The sequence below is a fragment of the Ascaphus truei genome, chromosome 14 (genome assembly GCF_040206685.1).
Source record: "Ascaphus truei isolate aAscTru1 chromosome 14, aAscTru1.hap1, whole genome shotgun sequence".
Lineage (NCBI taxonomy): Eukaryota > Metazoa > Chordata > Amphibia > Anura > Ascaphidae > Ascaphus > Ascaphus truei.
In genome coordinates, this window is record NC_134496.1 from 18,794,439 (window position 1) to 18,814,395 (window position 19,957).

At 44.9% G+C, this 19,957-nt stretch overlaps 1 protein-coding gene across 1 annotated transcript in view; it reads right to left on the bottom strand.

Annotated features, from left to right (window-relative positions):
* Positions 1-1,935, bottom strand: part of LOC142465719 (solute carrier family 22 member 20-like) — a 38,921-nt gene extending 36,986 nt beyond the window's left edge. Inside the window, 2 exon segments of the mRNA XM_075569945.1 lie at positions 742-845; positions 1,539-1,935. Coding sequence (XP_075426060.1) covers positions 742-845; positions 1,539-1,928 — 494 coding nt within the window. The 5' untranslated portion in view covers positions 1,929-1,935.
* Positions 1,936-19,957: the final 18,022 nt, after the last annotated feature.

The following is a 19,957-nucleotide window of genomic DNA, read 5'->3' on the forward strand; positions in this document are numbered from 1 at the left end:
AGACCTGACTATACACGTCCTCACAAGCACACAGACAGTTGGAGCAAAGTAATTACCTTCTCCCTTTCCCCTATATATTGTGACCTCTGGGACTGGTACAGGGGGTACAGAGCCTGGTACCACTAGGGACTGGTACAGGGGGTACAGAGCCTGGTACCACTAGGGACTGGCACAGGGGATACAGGGCCTGGTACCACTAGGGCTGGCACAGGGGATACAGAGCTTGGTACCACTAGGGACTGGCACAGGGTATACAGAGCCAGGTACCTCTAGGAACTGGCACAGGGGGTACAGAGCCAGGTACCTCTAGGAATGGTACAGGGGATGCAGAGCCTGGTACCTATAGCGACTGGTACAGGGATAAAGATGATGGCACCTCTAGAAATGGCACAGGGGATACAGAGCCTGGTACCACTAGGGACTGGTACAGGGGATACAGAGCCTGGTACCACTAGGGACTGGTACAGGGGATACAGAGCTTGGTACCTCTAGGAATGGTACAGGGGATACAGAGCCAGGTACCTCTAGGAATGGTACAGGGGATACAGAGCTGGGTACCTATAGCGACTGGTACAGGGATAAAGATAATGGCACCTCTAGGAATGGCACAGGGGATACAGAGCCTGGCATATCATTGATAAGAAAGCAAAAGGTTTAGGAAACATGTGTAGGAATGTGTAGGGTCAGGGAAACACAGATAAAACATGTAGGTCTGTACAGCCCTAGTGTTATGAGACTTACTTGTCTGAGAGGCCTCCAAATATGCCCCCTCCCAGCAGTACTCCCACCATGTACACAGACTGTGCCATCTGCCTCATGGAGCTCCAGTCACACACCAGGTCCCACTGCAACAGAATGGGCAACATGGCACCTCTAGGATAGTCACAGGGATATTAAGTCTGGCACCTCTAGGATAGTCACAGGGATATTAAGTCTGGCACCTCTAGGATAGTCACAAGGATATTAAGTCTGGCACTTCTAAAGCTGATACAGTGTATGGCCCCTTTATGGCTGGTAAATAGAATATAGCACATGGCCCCTCCTCGACTTTCATAGGCATACTTGCCCCTTTTTGGTCTGACAGAGAGATGCTAAGCCTGGCACCTCTAAAACATGACACAGGGATAAAGCCTGGCACCTCTAGGACCCGACAAAGGGTATACAAAGCATGGCACCACTAAGTCTGGGTACAGGGATTAAGAACCTGGCACTTCTACAGCTGACACGGGTAATATAGTATATGGCCCCTCTAAAGCATAACACGCGTATACATAGCCTAGCACCTCTAGGGCTAGATACAGGTATACAGATCCTGGCACCTCTAGGGCTTGACACAGGGATACAATATATTGCACCTCTGGGATTGGTACATGGGATACAGAGCCTGGTATCTCTTGGGTTTACACAGGGATACAGAGCCTGACACTTCTAGGGCTTGCCCAGGGGATAGCGAGCTTGGCACCTCTAGATCTGGCACACGGGATAGCGAGCTTGGCACCCCTAGGGCTGGCACAGGGGCATACATCCTGGCTCCTCACCTCAGTGATGATGGACGATCTGATGACACTCTTGTCGTATACCCATCCATCAACACAGGGCTCTGTTTCCATGCCTGTGACATTGTAGAGGGTGGCATTGGGGTGGAGGAGACTCAACTGTGGTTCAGTGAACCTCCGGCACTTCTCCGGTTGACCCCTCTGGTTGGTGGGAACTGTCACTCTTACCAGCTCATGGTAAGAGATACCGTCAGTGATATTGCGGGAAGGCATTGGCAGGGGCTGGCAGTGGTGGGCTGGGAAGGCAGCAGTGAAGTTCTGCAGGAAGTTGTGGCATGCCACCATGCAGACTGGAAATGCCAACAGCAGGCTGTGGAGGATCTGGAAGGTGCCAACCCCTCCGATGCGGTCAAGCAGATCTGCAAATGGCATGGTGCCAATCTATACCTGCAGTGGGCACTCTGAAACCAAGACAGCATCAATGGATATGAGGTTTTGTTTAACATGATAGCACCACTTTGGTCTATGTCATTGTGCGACACTGTGGGAGGGACATACTGGATGGGCCTTAACTGCCTTCTGTCTGTGTCACTGTGTCACACTGTGGTGGGAAGGTCAGACTGGATGGGCTGTGGTCTGAGTGGATTCCTAATTAGTTGAGTTACAGTGCGAGTTTGTAGGTTATACTTACCGTGGGGAAGAGGTAGGGTCTAGGTTGGACTAGTTATAGTGTAAGCGTAAGATATAATGTGGGTGAATGAGTTCAGGAGTCATTTGACAGAGTTAAGGTTTGGTTGTGTAATAATGTAAGTTGACTGAGTTATGGTTAGTTATGTGACCAGTTGCATGAGTTATGGGTTACCTGGGTTATGGTGGGACATAGTTAAGTTATGTCCTAGCATTAGATAAACGAGTTATGGTGTGAGTCAGGTGAGTTATAGGACCAGTTTGTTGAGTCACTTTGTAGCTCTGTTACAGTCGGACATGGTTAAGTGATAACCTAGTTGTATGAGTTATGGTCTGGTTGGGTGAGTTATAATGTAAGTTAACTAAGTTATACTGTGGTCAGGTAATAGCATAAATTAGATGGGAATCAGTTGACCAAGTGAGATGGGTTTTTGGTGAAAATTGAATGGTAACGGTGAGTTATGGTATAAGACTGATGAGTCACCAGTTGAATGAGTTAGTTGACACAGTATAAACTGGACTAATTATAGCATCAAATGACTGAGTTAAGTTCTGTTTGAGTAATGACTGAAGTAAAATGAGTTAAGGAGTCATGTTATCACCTGGTCAGCTGGCTCAAGTCTTGTTGGAGGATCGATGGTGGTAATGTCACAGCCAGCACTCCTCAAGTTATTACCCCCCTCCCACGGTATAACTGGCCTGGGTGGTCCCTGTTGAGGTTGTCTTGACCCAGATCCATGGCTCTTTAAAGACACTTCACACCTTCATTCACCACGGCCACTCCCAGGCATAGGTTAATGTGTCACACTGTATTCTGTAACATCTCTGGAGTCAGCCAAGGTTTCAACATTTTCCCTGCCAGAGCCCTGCAAAGTGCCCCTCAACCCCCTCACCTGCCAGGACCCTGCACAGCATCACTTAGCCCCTTACCTGCCAGAACCCTGCAGAGCGTCACTTAGCCCCTTACCTGCCAGAAACCAGCAGTGCGTCACTTAGCCCCTTACCTGCCAGAACCCTGCAGTGCGTCACTTAGCCCCTTACCTGCCAGAAACCAGCAGTGCGTCACTTAGCCCCTTACCTGCCAGAAACCAGCAGTACGTCACTTAGCCCCTTACCTGCCAGAACCCTGCAGTGCGTCACTTAGCCCCTTACCTGCCAGAAACCAGCAGTGCGTCACTTAGCCCCTTACCTGCCAGAAACCAGCAGTGCGTCACTTAGCCCCTTACCTGCCAGAAACCAGCAGTGCGTCACTTAGCCCCTTACCTTCCAGAAACCAGCAGAGCGTCACTTAACCCCTTACCTGCCAGAAACCAGCAGTGCGTCACTTAGCCCCTTACCTTCCAGAAACCAGCAGAGCGTCACTTAGCCCCTTACCTGCCAGAAACCAGCAGTGCGTCACTTAGCCCCTTACCTGCCAGAAACCAGCAGTGCGTCACTTAGCCCCTTACCTGCCAGAAACCAGCAGTGCGTCACTTAGCCCCTTACCTACCAGAAACCAGCAGTGCGTCACTTAGCCCCTTACCTGCCAGAAACCAGCAGTGCGTCACTTAGCCCCTTACCTTCCAGAAACCAGCAGAGCGTCACTTAACCCCTTACCTGCCAGAAACCAGCAGTGCGTCACTTAGCCCCTTACCTTCCAGAAACCAGCAGTGCGTCACTTAGCCCCTTACCTGCCAGAAACCAGCAGTGCGTCACTTAGCCCCTTACCTACCAGAAACCAGCAGTGCGTCACTTAGCCCCTTACCTGCCAGAACCCTGCAGTGCGTCACTTAGCCCCTTACCTTCCAGAAACCAGCAGTGCGTCACTTAGCCCCTTACCTTCCAGAAACCAGCAGAGCGTCACTTAACCCCTTACCTGCCAGAAACCAGCAGAGCGTCACTTAACCCCTTACCTGCCAGAACACTGCAGAGCGTCACTTAGACCCTTACCTGTCACAGCCCTGCAGAGCTTTGTTTAACCCATTTTCTTCCAGAGCAATGCTATAATGCATTGTGTGCTGTTCTGGCTCTGAATGGGTTAAGGAGGAATGGTTAAAACTTCAGACGTAAGTGAGTGGAGCTGACAGCGTCCAGAGAGTACAATCTGTGCCAAGCCCCTGTGCCAACTGCCCACTGCCCCCAAGAATGCTGCCAGGAGCAGCCAAGCATTCATACCCTTTCACCTAATAGTGACTCATTATCTGGGTAGAATAATAAAACTGTAGCATCTCATGAATTTTGTGACTGACAAGCAGGAGAGGTGTCATCCCTCAGAATACTTTTATAATCAGACTTTATAATATTCTGTAATATTATGTGAGACAAAGTTAATACAGTGCAATGCATATAGCTATTCAGTCTGTCCCTTCCACTGCTGGGCACAGTGACAGACTACCCTCTAATGAGTGAGACTACTCTCTAATGAGTTAGACTGAGTGAGCCTGGCCTCCAATGAGTGAGACTGGCCTCCAATGAGTGAGACTGGCCTCCAATGAGTGAGGCTGTCTTCTAATGAGTGAGACTGGCCTCCAATGAGTGAGACTGGCCTCCAATGAGTGAGACTGGCCTCCAACGAGTGAGACTGGCTTCCAACGAGTGAGACTGGCTTCCAACGAGTGAGACTGACCTCCAATGAGTGAGACTGTCTTCTAATGAGTGAGACTGGCCTCCAACGAGTGAGACTGGCTTCCAACGAGTGAGACTGGCCTCCAATGAGTGCGACTGGCTTCCAACGAGTGAGACTGGCCTCCAACGAGTGAGACTGTCTTCTAATGAGACAGAATGTTTTCTAATTAGTGAGACTGACCTCTAACATTTGAACAAATGACGAGTAGCCGGCGACGAGATGATCTGCCCTCCGAAAAAAGCTCAGCCGTCGAGTTGATTCTGCTGCAGAGAGAGAGAGAGCCGCCTCCCTCTGCGCAAACCTCGGCCCAAAATAAAAATATTACATTTAAATTTTATTACTAGTGTAGATGAGCAGGGGGTCTCCAGAGCAGAACCGCGTTGATTTCAGGTCCGGGGACCCCCTGCTTCCCGAGATTCAGGCCCCATTATGGGGTGTCGGTATTACCTATGCATGTAAATGTCCCAGTCACGTGACGCGGGACATTTACATGCATAGGAGATACCGGCACCCCATAAGAGGGCCTGTATCTCGGGAAGCAGGGGTCCCCGGACCTGAAAACAACGCGGTTCTGCTCCGGAGAACCCCTACTACAATACCCTAGTAATACAATTAAAATATGTAATAAGCACCAATAAACAACCCCCCCTGTACCCCCCCCCATAAAACCATTATTTCTTTTTTTTACAAACAGGATTAATACCACAGACCAGCGGGGGTCCCTGGATGGTCCCCACGGGTGTCCGCAGGCCCCACAGGGCCCCCCAGGGGGTTCCCACAGGTGTCTGGGGGACCTCGGGTGGTCCCCGCTTGGCTCCGTGGGCCTCCAGGTGGCCCCCGCGAGTGTCCTTGGGTGGTCCTGGCAGGTGTCTGTGGATTTTTAATTGATTGGCTAGTGATTTTATTTAGTTAATTGCTTGGTTGGCTAGTGCTTTTAATTTTTGTTTCTGGGTGTTTAGGTGCTTGTTGTATCTGTTTTAGTATTGTGTATTTTTGACATTCATGCTTTTGTATTAGTGTGACCATTGACTGTTATACTGTAGTAGCTTATCATGCCCATATTATATGGGTATGATGTACTTCTATGCCACTCAATGGGTACAGGGTGGGTATAGTGGGTCCGGGATGGGTGTTTAGGCCTCCGGGGTGGGTAGTGAAGCAGGGTGGGTTAACCCCTTAATTACTATAGCGGTTATTAACTGCTACGGTGATTAAGGGGTTAGGGGCCATTAGATTGTATTTTTTATTTATTGTTGCTGGCATCGGAGGACATGGCCCTGCAGTATGCTGATGAGGATGCCCTTCATGTTGGCAGGGGTAAGTAGAATGGTTTTTATTTACTTTATTTATGCTGACGGGCTAATGTTGTGTTTAATAATGGGCAAATAATTTATTATCCATATCTGAATAATAGTTATTTTGCACATTACTGTACTGTATATGTTTGGTGGGGGTGAGGGGGAGGTGTATTTATTGAAATGTAGGCCACTTTTTTATTTAAATACAGGAATAGTACCGCAGACCAGCGGGGACCCATGGACGGCCCCAGTGACCACCCAAGGACCCCCGGGTGCCTACGGGGACCACCTGGAGAACCCCTGTAGGGCCCTGGACACCCACAGGGACCCCCCGAGGGCCCAGAGACACTCGTGGAGACAACGTGGGACCCTCAGACACCCGTGGGGACAACCCGTGGCGCCCATGGACACCTACAGGGACCACCTGGAGGCCCATGGAGCTTAGCGGGGACCACCAAGGGCCCCCAGACACTCGTGGGAACCCCCTGGGGTGCCCTGTGTGGCCCGCAGACACCCGTGGGGACCCCTGGGGGACCCCCGCCTGTCTATGGTATTAATCCTGTGTGTAAAAAAAGAAATAATGGTTTTATATGGGGGCACTGAGGGTGGGTTGTGTATTGTTGTTTGTTAATTATAGTAATGTTTTTTGGTGGCCTAGGAGGTGGCTTATAGGGCTGTTGTGTGTATTTTTTTGCATTGTGGGTAGCGGTGGTGGGTGAAGGGGGTATTAGCCCCAAGGATGGGTGTTTAGGCCTACCGGGTGGGTAGCGGGAGGGGTTAACCCCTTCATTACTTTAGCGGTATTAACCCGCAAGGCCTAAACACCCACCAAGGGCCAAATACCACCTTCATCCACCCTTGCTACCCACAATTAGCATGGCACTGGTGGTTAACCCCTTCATTGCCTTAGCGGTTAGCCGCTAAGGTAATGAAGTTGCCTGTAAATGCATTTTTCATGCATCTGATTCATGCCTGGGGTCTCCGGTGGTGATATTAATGGATATCAGTTCCGGAGTCTCTCTGCATCAATCCGATGCAGGAAAAATGCATTTATTTTTTCTAAGTGCCGTCTCGATAAGCTGATCGGGGCTACTAGAATTGAGTGAGTTTGAGAAACTGCCGATAAGTGGCTTATCGCTGCGCCCTTGGAGATTTATTTATTTTTTTGTGAAAAAAAAAATTCCGAAAATTTCTTGTATCGCCAAAATATCGGAGCTTACAGAATAGCTGTAGGCTTTATTGACTAAAAGCTGCCAATAACTGATTTATCGGACCTTTCTGCATAGGCCCCGCAGTCTGTTTGTATCCGGGGTTTTCCTGACCCGAGCCTGTCCCTTACGTGAGATTTCCCAAGAAATGTACGCGAGTTATCTGCGATTTAACCTGAGTGAAGTGAGACCTGAAGGCGGGCAGAAATTCCATATGTGGCGTTATGTGCAATACCAGCCAGAGTCTCATGTCGGTGATCGCGAGTTATTGTGTCCCCTCCCGTCTAGCTGTAGGAAAAACATGCTGACAAGGGCTAGGCTGAATGTGTACTGCATGTTACATGCTGACAAAGGCTAGGTTGAGTGACACTCACTGTACAGCATGTTACATGAGGACAAGGGCTAGGCTGTATGTGTAATGAATGTTACATGTTGATAAGGGCTAGGTTGAGTGACACTCACTGTACGGCATGTTACATGAGGACAAGGGCTAGGCTGTATGTGTACTGCATGTTTGTCACGGGAGACCAACCTTGTTAACACTTTACCATCTGGTTCCTTTGATTGAATAAAGCATGAAATAAAATAAATTGTATTTATTTACATAAAGAACACACAGCTTGAATTACTAAAATATCACGAATAAAAACTTACGAGAATGGGCCAAAATGAAATAAATTGCTTCTGGAACGAAAGTCCACACCATGAAGTCTTTAGGTATCAATTCCCAGGGGCGGGGTTAATACACAGCAAAAGACGCAGAGCAGTGTTTTTTGGTTAGGGGCGCTGCTTGTGGTCCCTGTATCTTCGCCAAACAAAAGAATTTCGTTCTGCCCTTGCAGAATTCGTGTGCAAGTCCTTAGATCTTACGAAATCCTGAGCGGGTACAAATCCGTGCTTGCGGTGAAAATGTCTTTTTTTGTACCGGCCGCTATCCTTTCCGATGTAAAGCAGAGAACAGCCACCCGGCGGCGTGCACGGGTTTATAATACCCTCCTGAGCCTATCTGGGCCATGGGCAACCAATCTTTGGCGTGGGAAGCAAATTGTACCCTATAGCAAAGCCGTGTCTCGTAAATTAGAAAATAAAAGTAACCTTCCATTAATTAAAAGGAATTTTTTGGTTGATAGTATTTGGTTTATTTTGACGCACAATTCACGTTTAAAACACATTATTACATTCAGAAATGTGGTACCGCTATGGGCACGAGGTTTGCTCCTAGTTATGCAAATGTATTTATGGACAGTTGGGAGGAAGAGTTTATTTGGAACAACTGTCCTCTAGGAGCGGGCCTGGTGCTCTGGCGGCGCTACTGTATATTGATGATGTGGTTTTTGTTTGGTCAGGGAGTCAGGCCTCACAGGATGAGTTTTGCATATATTTAAATTACAATCATCACAATCTTAAATTCACTTGTAATTATAGCACTGAGCACATTGATTTTTTGGATCTTCACATTTATATTAGTCAAAATACACTTCACACCAAAACTTTTTTCAAGCCAGTACAAGCCAATAATTACTTGCGTGCTGACAGTCAGCATAACCCACAGTGGCTACAAAATATTCCGAAGGGTCAGTTGGTGCGTCTTAAACGCAACTGCTCTGAAGATGAGACTTTTAAGATTCAGGTCAAAGACCTAAAAAATAAATTTATTGAGAGAAAGTATTCGGAGAGTCTCTTAGATGAGGCATTCGAACAAGTCAACAATATACAAAGAGACACTTTACTTAAATATAACAATAACAAAAAGGACACAATAGAAAGGTGTAATAATCAAGTTGCTTTTATTACTCAATATAATGAGAGGCACCTAAAATAAAACAGATAATAAATAAGTATTGGCCCATCCTGTTGAAAGATGATGTTTCGGCGGACATTCTCCCAAAAAAAACACACATTATATTCTCAAAGGCTAATAATTTAAAATCTAAATTAGCCCCGAGTTGTCCGGTAAAGCAACAAAAACAGAAACAGGCAGGGAGTTTAAAAGGTTTTTTTACATGTGCGAAATGTGTGGCTTGCTCTTATAGTGTCAATGCCAAACAATTTACATCAAACATAACCTCTAGATGTTATCCCATTAAGACATTTATAAATTGCCACTCAACTTTTGCGATATACTTGCTTCAATGCCCATGTGGCTTGCAGTATATTGGCAGAACTGGGAGAACTTTCCAGAGGCGCATCTATGAGCACATTTATAACATTAAAAAGGGATTGGTCACACATAGTGTCTCTCACCATTTTCTTATGTGTCATAATAAAAACCCCAAAGGTTTACGTTGTCAGGCTATTGAGGTTGTTCAGGCCAATCCGAGAGGTGGGAGTAGACTTAAACAGGCCAGTATGCGTGAAGCATACTTGATTTATGAATTAAAAACACTTTCTCCAAGAGGGCTGAATATAGACTTCGAATTAAAGGCCTTTTTATAAAGTGATATATTGAGTCCATCCTCTGAAAGCCCCATTGCTTATTTTTTTTTTTTAACCAGAATGTACTTTTAATATAACTTATATATTTTAATGATATTTTAATGTTTTATGTTTATTGTTATGTTTGTATTGTTATATGTATAGTAAGGCTTGTTTATTGTGAGACCATGACCATGGCAATTGCAGTGTTAAAAATGTAATTATGCAATTAGCCAATTGAAATCACGGATAGAGTGTATATATACTATCAAGTGTCAGTGTCATTCACATCCCCTGAAGAAGTGCGCGCATGCGCATGAAACGCGTTGGGAAGTTATTCTCTTGTTTTAGAGCTGTCTATGGTTAAGGAGGACACTGTGTAGCAGTTGATCAGGTCGTAAGGGGGGAGGAAAGAGAGAGGAGCATCGTTCCAGGAAGCCCCGCGGTGTGTGACGTCACATCCGCCTGAAAGTTCCGCTTTCCAGCGACATACCATCCACTACGAACACGAGGGAACTCTTGGAAAGGAGCTCCGGTCACCACTACTAAGGAGCATCGGTGCGATTTACATCTGTATTGCCTGTTTCCTTCTATTGTCCTGTAAGGAGGGTTTCACTTTTACCCCTCTGGACCTTGGTGCTATTCCCTGTACCCTCCGGATACCCAGCATTATGTGTTGTTATTAAATAGCTTTGTGTTAAGTTTATAGCCTTGCTAGAGTTGTTTTGTCTGTGTGTTATGTCTGTTGTATGTTGTTAGTCCTGAATGCCCTTTGTCAACATGGATTGGCATACTGCATCATAATTTGTTTTGTTGTCTTTTCTCCACATATTGCACTGCTGTATGTGAGAGCCGCCTGTTCACCCCTTCACTGCCTATTCACTTAAGGACACTTTTGGGATTCTCCACTGAATGGTTTGGACTTTTATTTGATTGACATTTATTCAATTGACTTCTTAGGCGCCGGTAATTCTTTTTTTCTATGTTCTGTTGTCTGACTGTACTGTCAGTATTTGCCAGGCTGCCCGTTTTTCACTGGTATTTGGTTATTTAAGTACACATTTATTTTATTTTTAGTGCTGTTTTACACCGTCTTTTTTCGCTATAGCAAAGTTGCCAATAGTTCCTGCAGCCGGGCAAAGGGCGTCACGGCAGTCTATGGGTCATGCGCTCATTTCATGCTTAGCATACCTGGCCAAACCCCCTTGCTCCAGCGACAGAAAGTCTACCTGCCTTGAGATACCTCACCATTTGCCTAGCAAATGGTCTTAATTCACTTACCGGCACTTCACACGTTGGCCGGGTTAAAACCTTTGAAGCTCCGTACTTCTATAGACAATCGGGCGGCCTCTCCCCAGGGTCTCTTAGAAGGCCGGACATTCATTTTATTTATGACTTCCCCCGGAATGGCTAAACACAAATTATCTGGCTGAATCTTTATGTATCCGCTGTCCATATGAATGCCCTGTGCATCTGCGTTGCCCCAAAGGCGCACAGCCTGATGGGGCTCCCCAAGAGCGGCACCCCTCTGCAAAGGACCAGCGTGCTAAGGGTTAACATTTGCTTGTTCTCTGTGGAACGTCAACCCCACCCACTGGAATGTTAACAAGCTATGAGGATCAGCCACCCACCCCACTGTGCATCTGCGTTGCCCCAAAGGCGCATAGCCTTTGGTGCAGCTGAAGGGCAGCCAAAGGGTGTGAGCCGTTTGCTGATGTCTGGTGATGTTAAACTGATGTTAAAGCTGCTCTATTTCAATCTAAAACTCACAAGCCTTTTATCCCCCTGTACCCATTTTTCCAACTCTATCTGTCCGTGATTTGACTGTATAACCCTGTTCTTTAATGTAACCATGTATTTTTTATAACTCAGTGCACAGGACATACTTGGAAACAAGAAGCAACTCTCAATGTATTAATTCCTGGTTAAGCATTTTTATAAATAAATAAAATACAAATTCCCCAGCCCACATCATTTTTAAATGTACCTAAACCAGGCCAATGCCCGTTTATACATTTCTACCCAAGCTATAAATAATAAAATCACATCAGTCTACATGATCCCTTTCTAACATGTTGCACTCGAAAAAATTAGACCGCTACGACCTTCCTAGCGAAAGTTATAGAGTTAATTGGGTATTATTATTATTATAAGGGCTTTAATGTGGTGTGTGGTTAAAAAAAATTCCCCGTCTGTGGTCTGCGGTCGGGACTCCGTGTATCCGTTCCCGGTTTCACTTGCTAACCGCAGACACACTTCATCAATTGACCTTAATTGACTAACCACAACATACATTGTTGCACTCGGAAATACTTACCTAGTATCCACTTGACTCTGTGGTTAAGGCTGTTTCCCTGCTTGTCTTGTGGTGAGTCAGTGATACAATGTTGTACCTCCACTGCTCACCGCAAACCACAGGCGCACTTCTCCAATTAACCTCTTAAACACAGGCTAGCAGGCCCTTATTCCCCCTGGGCACATTTTAAACTGTTTAAAATACATTTTTAGGACTGCAGTCAGCTCTGGGCCGCAGAACTGACACTCTAAAAATAGCTTGTATGACTCAGGGGAACCCTGTCACATAATCTATACTTGGGTGCCCCTTATACATGACGGAATACACACAGACTGTTCCAACATAATTACAGTTGTTACACTGTATTAGTCCCATTCCCTTATTCCTGGGGAAGGGACACAGGCATTTCAAATATATGGACAGTATTATTACCCTGGTTGGGTTGCAGAGCTGACACTCTACAATTCCCAACCTGGTTCAGGGGCACCCAGCCGGGCCACATGCCTTTATTAATGGCCTGGGGACCCCTTCCCCGTCACAATGTTACATGAGGACAAGGGCCAGGCTGAATGTGTACTGCATGTTACATGCTGACAAGGGATAGAAAACCTTCGTACTTTGTGTACAGTACTACTGTAAGTGTATTAAATGTACTGCTAAAGAGTAAAAACATCTTAAAACAATGAAACCAGTGAACACTTTATAAAACAAAACTTATTTTTTATTATATGAATAACTTTCCCAGTACATTTTTAGGTGATAATTGTGAAATTAATTAAACAAGTGTTCGTCCCCATAGTCGTGGGTGTTCCAGGGAAGACGCCTTTTATGCCTTAAAAAGGCATGTACATTGTCTTTCTCGGAAAAGAACCGGGGCCATAATGAAATGCATTATTATTTCGTCCATAATATTTCTGCGCACATTCTAAGGCAGCGCTTTCTTGCCCCTAATGCCATCATAATTAACCACCTTAAACCACTGAAGATGCAGCTCATAACTGACATGGTGTTTCATGAGAAGGGCTAGTATGGTCACTTTTCCAGGGCTACTGGAAAAGTACTTTTCCTGTATGCTCTGCGGGAGGTCTGTTAGCGTCATGTCTGGGATCGTGCCCGGATCAAGTTCCATTTGAAGCTGTACTCTCCTGGGTGCTGCGGGTCATGCAGCAGGTGTGCTTATTTCACTGGGCGAGGATAGATGGTCTGTGGGGCTTCGCATTTGCACCAGTACACCTCTGAGTGCAGGGGGTGTTGGTGGAAGAGGTGTGCTTCTGTCAGTGGGTGAGGGTAGAGTGTCTGGAGGATGTTTTCCTCCGGTGGTGCACGTTGTCTTGGCGGCGTGCAGGCCAATTCCGGTGAAGAAGAAGGTGCAGGTGGTGGATGGCATTCCTCCAGGTCAAGGTTTAAGCTTGCCCCACCCCACTTTCCAAGTTGACAGGTCAGTTTCATTTTGCCAGGTTACGACAGATCCAATGTGATCATTCTTCCTGTAATTATAGAGGTAAATAAGAATTTTAACCCAGGTGAGTGTTAGGACCTGCTTCGGTCATGCCTTGTAAGTGGCAGCATGCTTAAGACGCTTTTGGCCAAAGGGTTAAAGTAAATGACCCTTTTTACAAGAGATATATAGGTATTGCACTGTGTATTTTTGTCACAATGGAAGTAGCTTTGGGCATTTTTGTTGTATACATTTAGCCACGCCCAATGGCACTCCTTTTGACACTTACATGCATATATATTATGTGGTAATGGTTGGGGTTTCTCAGAGCTTGTTGGGGATCTGTGTATTTTGCTAATTGTGTGTAGCCGGTCTCAGTTGCTTATGGGAGGGTAGTGGCTCCTCCCCCCCAAGGTTTAAGCTCGCCCTACCCCACTGTCCAAGTTGGCAGGTCAGTTTCATTTTGCCAGGTTACGACAGATCCAATGTGATCATTCTTCCTGTAATTATACTGGTAAATAAGAATTTTAACCCAGGTGAGTGTTTGTCACGAGAGAACAGACAATATATATAATAACCGGGCCAGATTGAACAAGATTAGGATATAGTAAACTGAATTGAGTTTATTTCTTATGAGCAGAACAGACAACACATCAAGCAAATAACATTACAGAAATATTTACACTTTCTGGGGGTTGAATAATGAGATATTCAGTCCAATAGCAGCTCATTAGTTGTTACAGTCACGACAAGCACAGGAATAAGGGGTGCAAGCAATTATATAGATGCAGGACCCCATTCCAAACATGGCAGTTCAGTTATTGGTGAAGAATTACATTGTCCCAATCACAGGTTGACAGGTAATGCGAGAAGCAGGGTTTACCCAGACCCTCATTAATACACCCCTCCCCTGTTCCTACTTGGCCAGCCCATTTATAAAAAAAAATATGACAGGAGGACCGGGTGCCATATTGTCTAGCAAAAATTCTTATTGAGCAGGGGACTTTCATGTAGGGTGTTACATTTAACAGGTCACAATGGTTAGTAGCCATCTGTGAGAGCTGGCTGTATATGCAATGAGGCGAGTCACCTCCATTGACGTCCAGGTCTTTTCTCACCTCTAGCTAACTTCTCCACAGGGGACCAAGAAGTAAAGTACCTCACAAAGCCTTTCAAGTAGCCTCCTTTGATTGTACAATTACATATCAAAGCTGCCATTTGGCAAGCTTCCAAACCTATATCCAAAGTTATAGTAAAAACAGCAATAACTCATAACTATATTTCAAATGTCATAAATCAGATTAACAATATGTATTTGACCTGTGTTCTTTGCATAGGAAAATATATCCAAATTTCAGCTTCATAGCATGTATATATCAAAAGTTATAATTTTTTACACTTTATCCATTGTCAGGGGTACAATACAATTCTCCCCCTCCCTTCATGTTAATACATAACGTAGCAATTAATTCTGCTGAAGCGGGGAAATGCAGATCCACATGTACACAATATGGTTAAGCCTTTCCCTCCCGACATGATTTATACACATACAGGAATATAACACAGACTGCTGGGGAAATAAATCTAAGACCTGGACAATTCTGCTGAAGCAGGGGGGTGCAGATCAACATATACACAGATCCCATTAACCCCTCATATCCCGATCATGACCGTGTTAGGACCTGCTAAAGTCATGCCTTGTAAGTGGCAGCAGGCTTAGGACACTTTGGCCAAAGGGTTAAACTAAATTACCCTTTTTACAAGAGATATATAGGTATTGCACTGTGTATTTTTGTCACAATGGAAGTAGCTTTGGGCATTTTTGTTTTTTGTTGTATACAGGGGGAGGGACAGAAACAAAATAATAGAGCCCTGCAATGTCATTGTCAGTGCTGACCATGCCCCTCTCCATCACCTCCATTCTCTCCAAATTTTGATCAAACTTTGCCTCCATTCTTTCCCTGTATTGCCGTGTTGCAAATTCTTCCGTAGTCACTTAAAGATTCCAGTATTCCACCTACGGAACTTGGGCTCACAAAAGGTGCTAGGGTGGAATCGTGTTCTCTCTCAATGAGGCTGGGTGATCGGTAGGGGACGTAAGTGGGACAGGGGAAGTGTTGTTCTGCTTCAGTTGTCAGAGGGTCGTCTGTTTGTGCATCAATGCGGCAGGGGACGTCTGGTTCGGCTTCTGTTGTCAGAGGTCTGTGTGGTTTGGCTTCTGTTGTCAGGTCTGTCGGGTTGTGCATCAGTGTGGTTGGGGATGTCTTGTTCGGGTTCTGTTGTATGAAGGCCACCTGGTTGTGCATCAGTGCGGCAAGGGACGTCTGGTTCGGCTTCTGTTGTCAGGTGAACGTCTGGCTGTGCATAGGTGGTGCTGGGGACTTCTTGTTCATCTTCAGCTTGGTTAGACAGAGGGTCATCTGGTTCGGCAACGTTCGCTTGAACCCATTCAATGTCCTTATGTATGACGGTTCCAATTTCTTCCTGCAAAAGCCTGGTCCAGGATGTTTTGCCTTGCAAACCTTTTAGTGCCTTTTCTTTAGGCACCGTAGGCTTTCTGGCCATCTTTGCTTTTGGCACGCAGACAGCTGCCGGATTTCTCATTCTATTCTCAGGGACAGCAGTAGTTATCCGCTTGTTGTGTGTGTAAAATTGGGACTGATACATGTCAGAAGATTAAGCACAATACTGTATCTGGACAGAAAGCAGTTGTTTCAGAGACAGATCAGCCATTGTGGAGGAGATCCAATTTGGTTGACGTTTTATGCACTGTATCCCGACTCGATGGTACAAATGCTGTGCACACTTTACTGTATGATCACTGGGCTTCGTTTCATTTCTTTTCAAAAGCAGCAATACCCAGAACAGTTATTGTAAAGGAGATGAGCATGAGAATACGGCAGATGTACCTGAAAGGACAACAAATAAGCCATATTCCAGCCTGGTTAAATAGCTCGGGCGTCGACGTCACTCATAGCTGTGTCTACTATCATGCCCAAGCAAAGACTAAAGTTATAAAGAGGATTCGCTCGGTCAGAACAGAGTAAGTACTGTACTGTATAGACAGTCTGTATATTATTGAATAAGAATATTATTGTTTCTGTTCCCTTCTTTCTCCATTATCCCCTCTCCCTTCTTTCTCCTTTATCCCCTCTCCCTTCTTTCTCCATTATCCCCTCTCCCTTCTTTCTCCATTATCCCCTCTCCCTTCTTTCTCCATTATCCCCTCTCCCTTCTTTCTCCATTATCCCCTCTCCCTTCTTTCTCCATTATCCCCTCTTCCTCCTTTCTCCCTCATCCCCTCTCCCTTCTTTCTCCATTATCCCCTCTCCCTTCTTTCTCCATTATCCCCTCTCCCTTCTTTCTCCATTATCCCCTCTCCCTTCTTTCTCCATTATCCCCTCTCCCTCCTTTCTCCCTCATCCCCTCTCCCTTCTTTCTCCATTATCCCCTCTCCCTTCTTCCTCCTTTATCCCCTCTCCCTTCTTTCTCCATTATCCCCTCTCCCTTCTTTCTCCTTTATCCCCTCTCCCTTCTTTCTCCATTATCCCCTCTCCCTCCTTTCTCCATTATCCCCTCTCCCTTCTTTCTCCATTATCCCCTCTCCCTTCTTTCTCCTTTATCCCCTCTCCCTTCTTTCTCCATTATCCCCTCTCCCTTCTTTCTCCTTTATCCCCTCTCCCTTCTTTCTCCATTATCCCCTCTCCCTTCTTTCTCCATTATCCCCTCTCCCTCCTTTCTCCCTCATCCCCTCTCCCTCCTTTCTCCCTCATCCCCCCTCCTCCCTCATTTCTTGTAATAAGTTTTGGGACAATTATGTAGAAATAAAAAAATGTTTATCCATTGTCATATTTAACTTCAGTCGTGCGACAAATACGTATGCGCGCTTGTATCACATAGAACCTATATCCATGAGTCTAGAATATGGACAGCGACCAACCACAGGGGCATGGCCATGTGAATAATCATGCCCACCGTGATTGGCATACAGATATAGAGCAAATCGATTGCCTATCGTGAATCTCATCATGAACTGGCTATGGATATATGGTGTGGATCCAAACCATAAGGATACAGATTATGATGTATGAAACACATTCAAATTATTTAAAAATCCATAAAGGTTCGAAAATCCCAATAAAAATGGCATAAAAATACATAAAAAATTGCATAAAAATACATAAAAAATTGCATAAAAATACATAATAAATGGCATAAAAAATACGCGATTGGTGTCATGTGCCATGATGAAATCCAAGGGAAATCAGAAAGAAAGTCATACACCACACAATGGAGAGACTTCACTGGAAAACAGAGACTGTCCAGGTGTGAATAGCAACAAGAAGAGCTGTCTCCAGTTGTCTACAACTAAAGGGGATACATATTGATTACATCTCCAAAACCAAACGATTGATGCCTGGACTTTAGTGAAGGAAAACTGAACACACAGACAGGCTATATCTGTATGAGTAAAACTTGCTACACCTGCTTATCTCTCCCATGATGAAACCAAAGATCGACATGCAGTATAAGAAGATAGTGGTCAGCCCTGCCAAATGCCTATTTAACATCTGCAGATGTAGCAAACATTGTTGCTCCTGCTGGCACGGTGCAGTGAGACACACAATGCGCCGGCTGAAGGCCATTTAAAAGCATTATTAGTCGCACGCTACAAATGGGCAGGACTGATGCCAGCAGGTACAGTAACGTCTGCTACATCTGTATATCAAATTCTACGCATCTTTTAATCCTAGAAGTCTCTACAGTGACTGAAAATGGTAAAGCCATGACTGTTCCAAAGGTCCTTTTGGGTGTCCCTGGTATAAATTAATTATTTATTTGACTGTTAGATATCAACGCTTTCTGAGATTAAACAGCGAATGCCATCTGGGCAACCGGGCACCCTGCATTTTTGCAACCAGCATTTTTAACCTTTTGTTATGCGTTTCTCGCCCCTGCAGCACTGAAAGGGTTAACAGGGATCCGTTAAACCCTCCAGAAATATAAAACACATCTTTTTTGGTAGATGACCCAAAGTGCAGGAATTAAACACAAGAAAGAAGGATCCAACGCTCCACGTTTTTTTAAATAAAGTAATTTATTGTGCCACAATAAATTACTTTATTAAAAAAAACGTGGAGCGCTGGATCCTTCTTTCCTGAGTATTGCTTTGGAACATACCTACTGGACACCTAACAAGCTCCTATTGAACCCCCAAAATAACCACAACATATATATAAGCATATGAGTGTCACAGAGGAGTGCTACTGAGCATGGCAATATATATTTAAAACCAGAGACAGAACATAAAACACAGACAAAGCTCAGTTTTAGCACATCCAGTGAAACTCATACACGGTACAGTGCCTAAACATATATGTATAGATATCTATTAAGTAAAATGGTCTTTTAGTTTGACATTTTTGGCCAAAATTGTTGTAAGCCCCTGAGCCAACTGCACGGCAGACCACAATTCACTCCATAGCATCTTCCACTCAGGGGAACTTGCTTGCTTGCAGTTTGGCTGTGACAACTCTAATACAGAGTGCTTTTCCTGGTAATGTACAGGTTAATAAAAGCTTCAATCAGACTTAGAACTTTGCAACTAATATTGACAGATTTATTATAAATCATTCTTCCTGTTATTACACAGGTTATTAAGAATTTATATTAGCGTTAGGGACCCCTGAAATGTGGTCTGCCGTTGGCTCAGGGGCTTACAACAATTTTGGCCAAAAATGTCAAACTAAAAGACCATTTTACTTAATAGATATTTATACATATATGTTTAGGCACTGTACCGTGTATGAGTTTCACTGGATGTGCTAAAACTGAGCTTTGTCTGTGTTTTATGTTCTGTCTCTGGTTTTAAATTAAAGTTGGAACATACCTGACAGGTACTTCCTTGAACCAGCAGCACCGGTAAACTGTATACTTTAATTTATTATTGTGGAGTGCAGTATACCCCTTTTAAATGGAATTAAACACAACACAGCCCTTTTTTCTATATTACTTTCTGTGCTGTTGCAGCAACCAATCCCTGACAATAAACCCCCAAAACAAAAATATGGTTGTGCAGTCACATATATATATTCATATAGGTGCTTGCAAAAGTGGAAAGAGCATAGCTCCCAAAGATGGGAGTAGAAGAAAACCAATCCCAGATGTAATTAATCAGGTGCATATAATGCGAAATTGCAATTGCAACAGTTAATTGTGTTAACATGGGGAAAATAGGATATTACAACTGCAAAACTGCCAGCCTTGTGCAGTCGGGATTTTGTAGGGCTAACGATGCCGGGAACCCTAAGCACAGAAATATTATTTTGTATTTGTACTGCAATAAATAACTTAGCTTTAAATAAAGAAATGTGGTAGAAGAATCATTTCTCACTCTCTCCCAATGTCCAGCCCCGAACCCAGCGTTTCCAAAAGTGGATCCCGAAATAGAGGTGCCAGAACTCCGTTTCCCCACTAAAGTAGCCCTGGTCTTATAAAAGCACTTCTAGGGTAA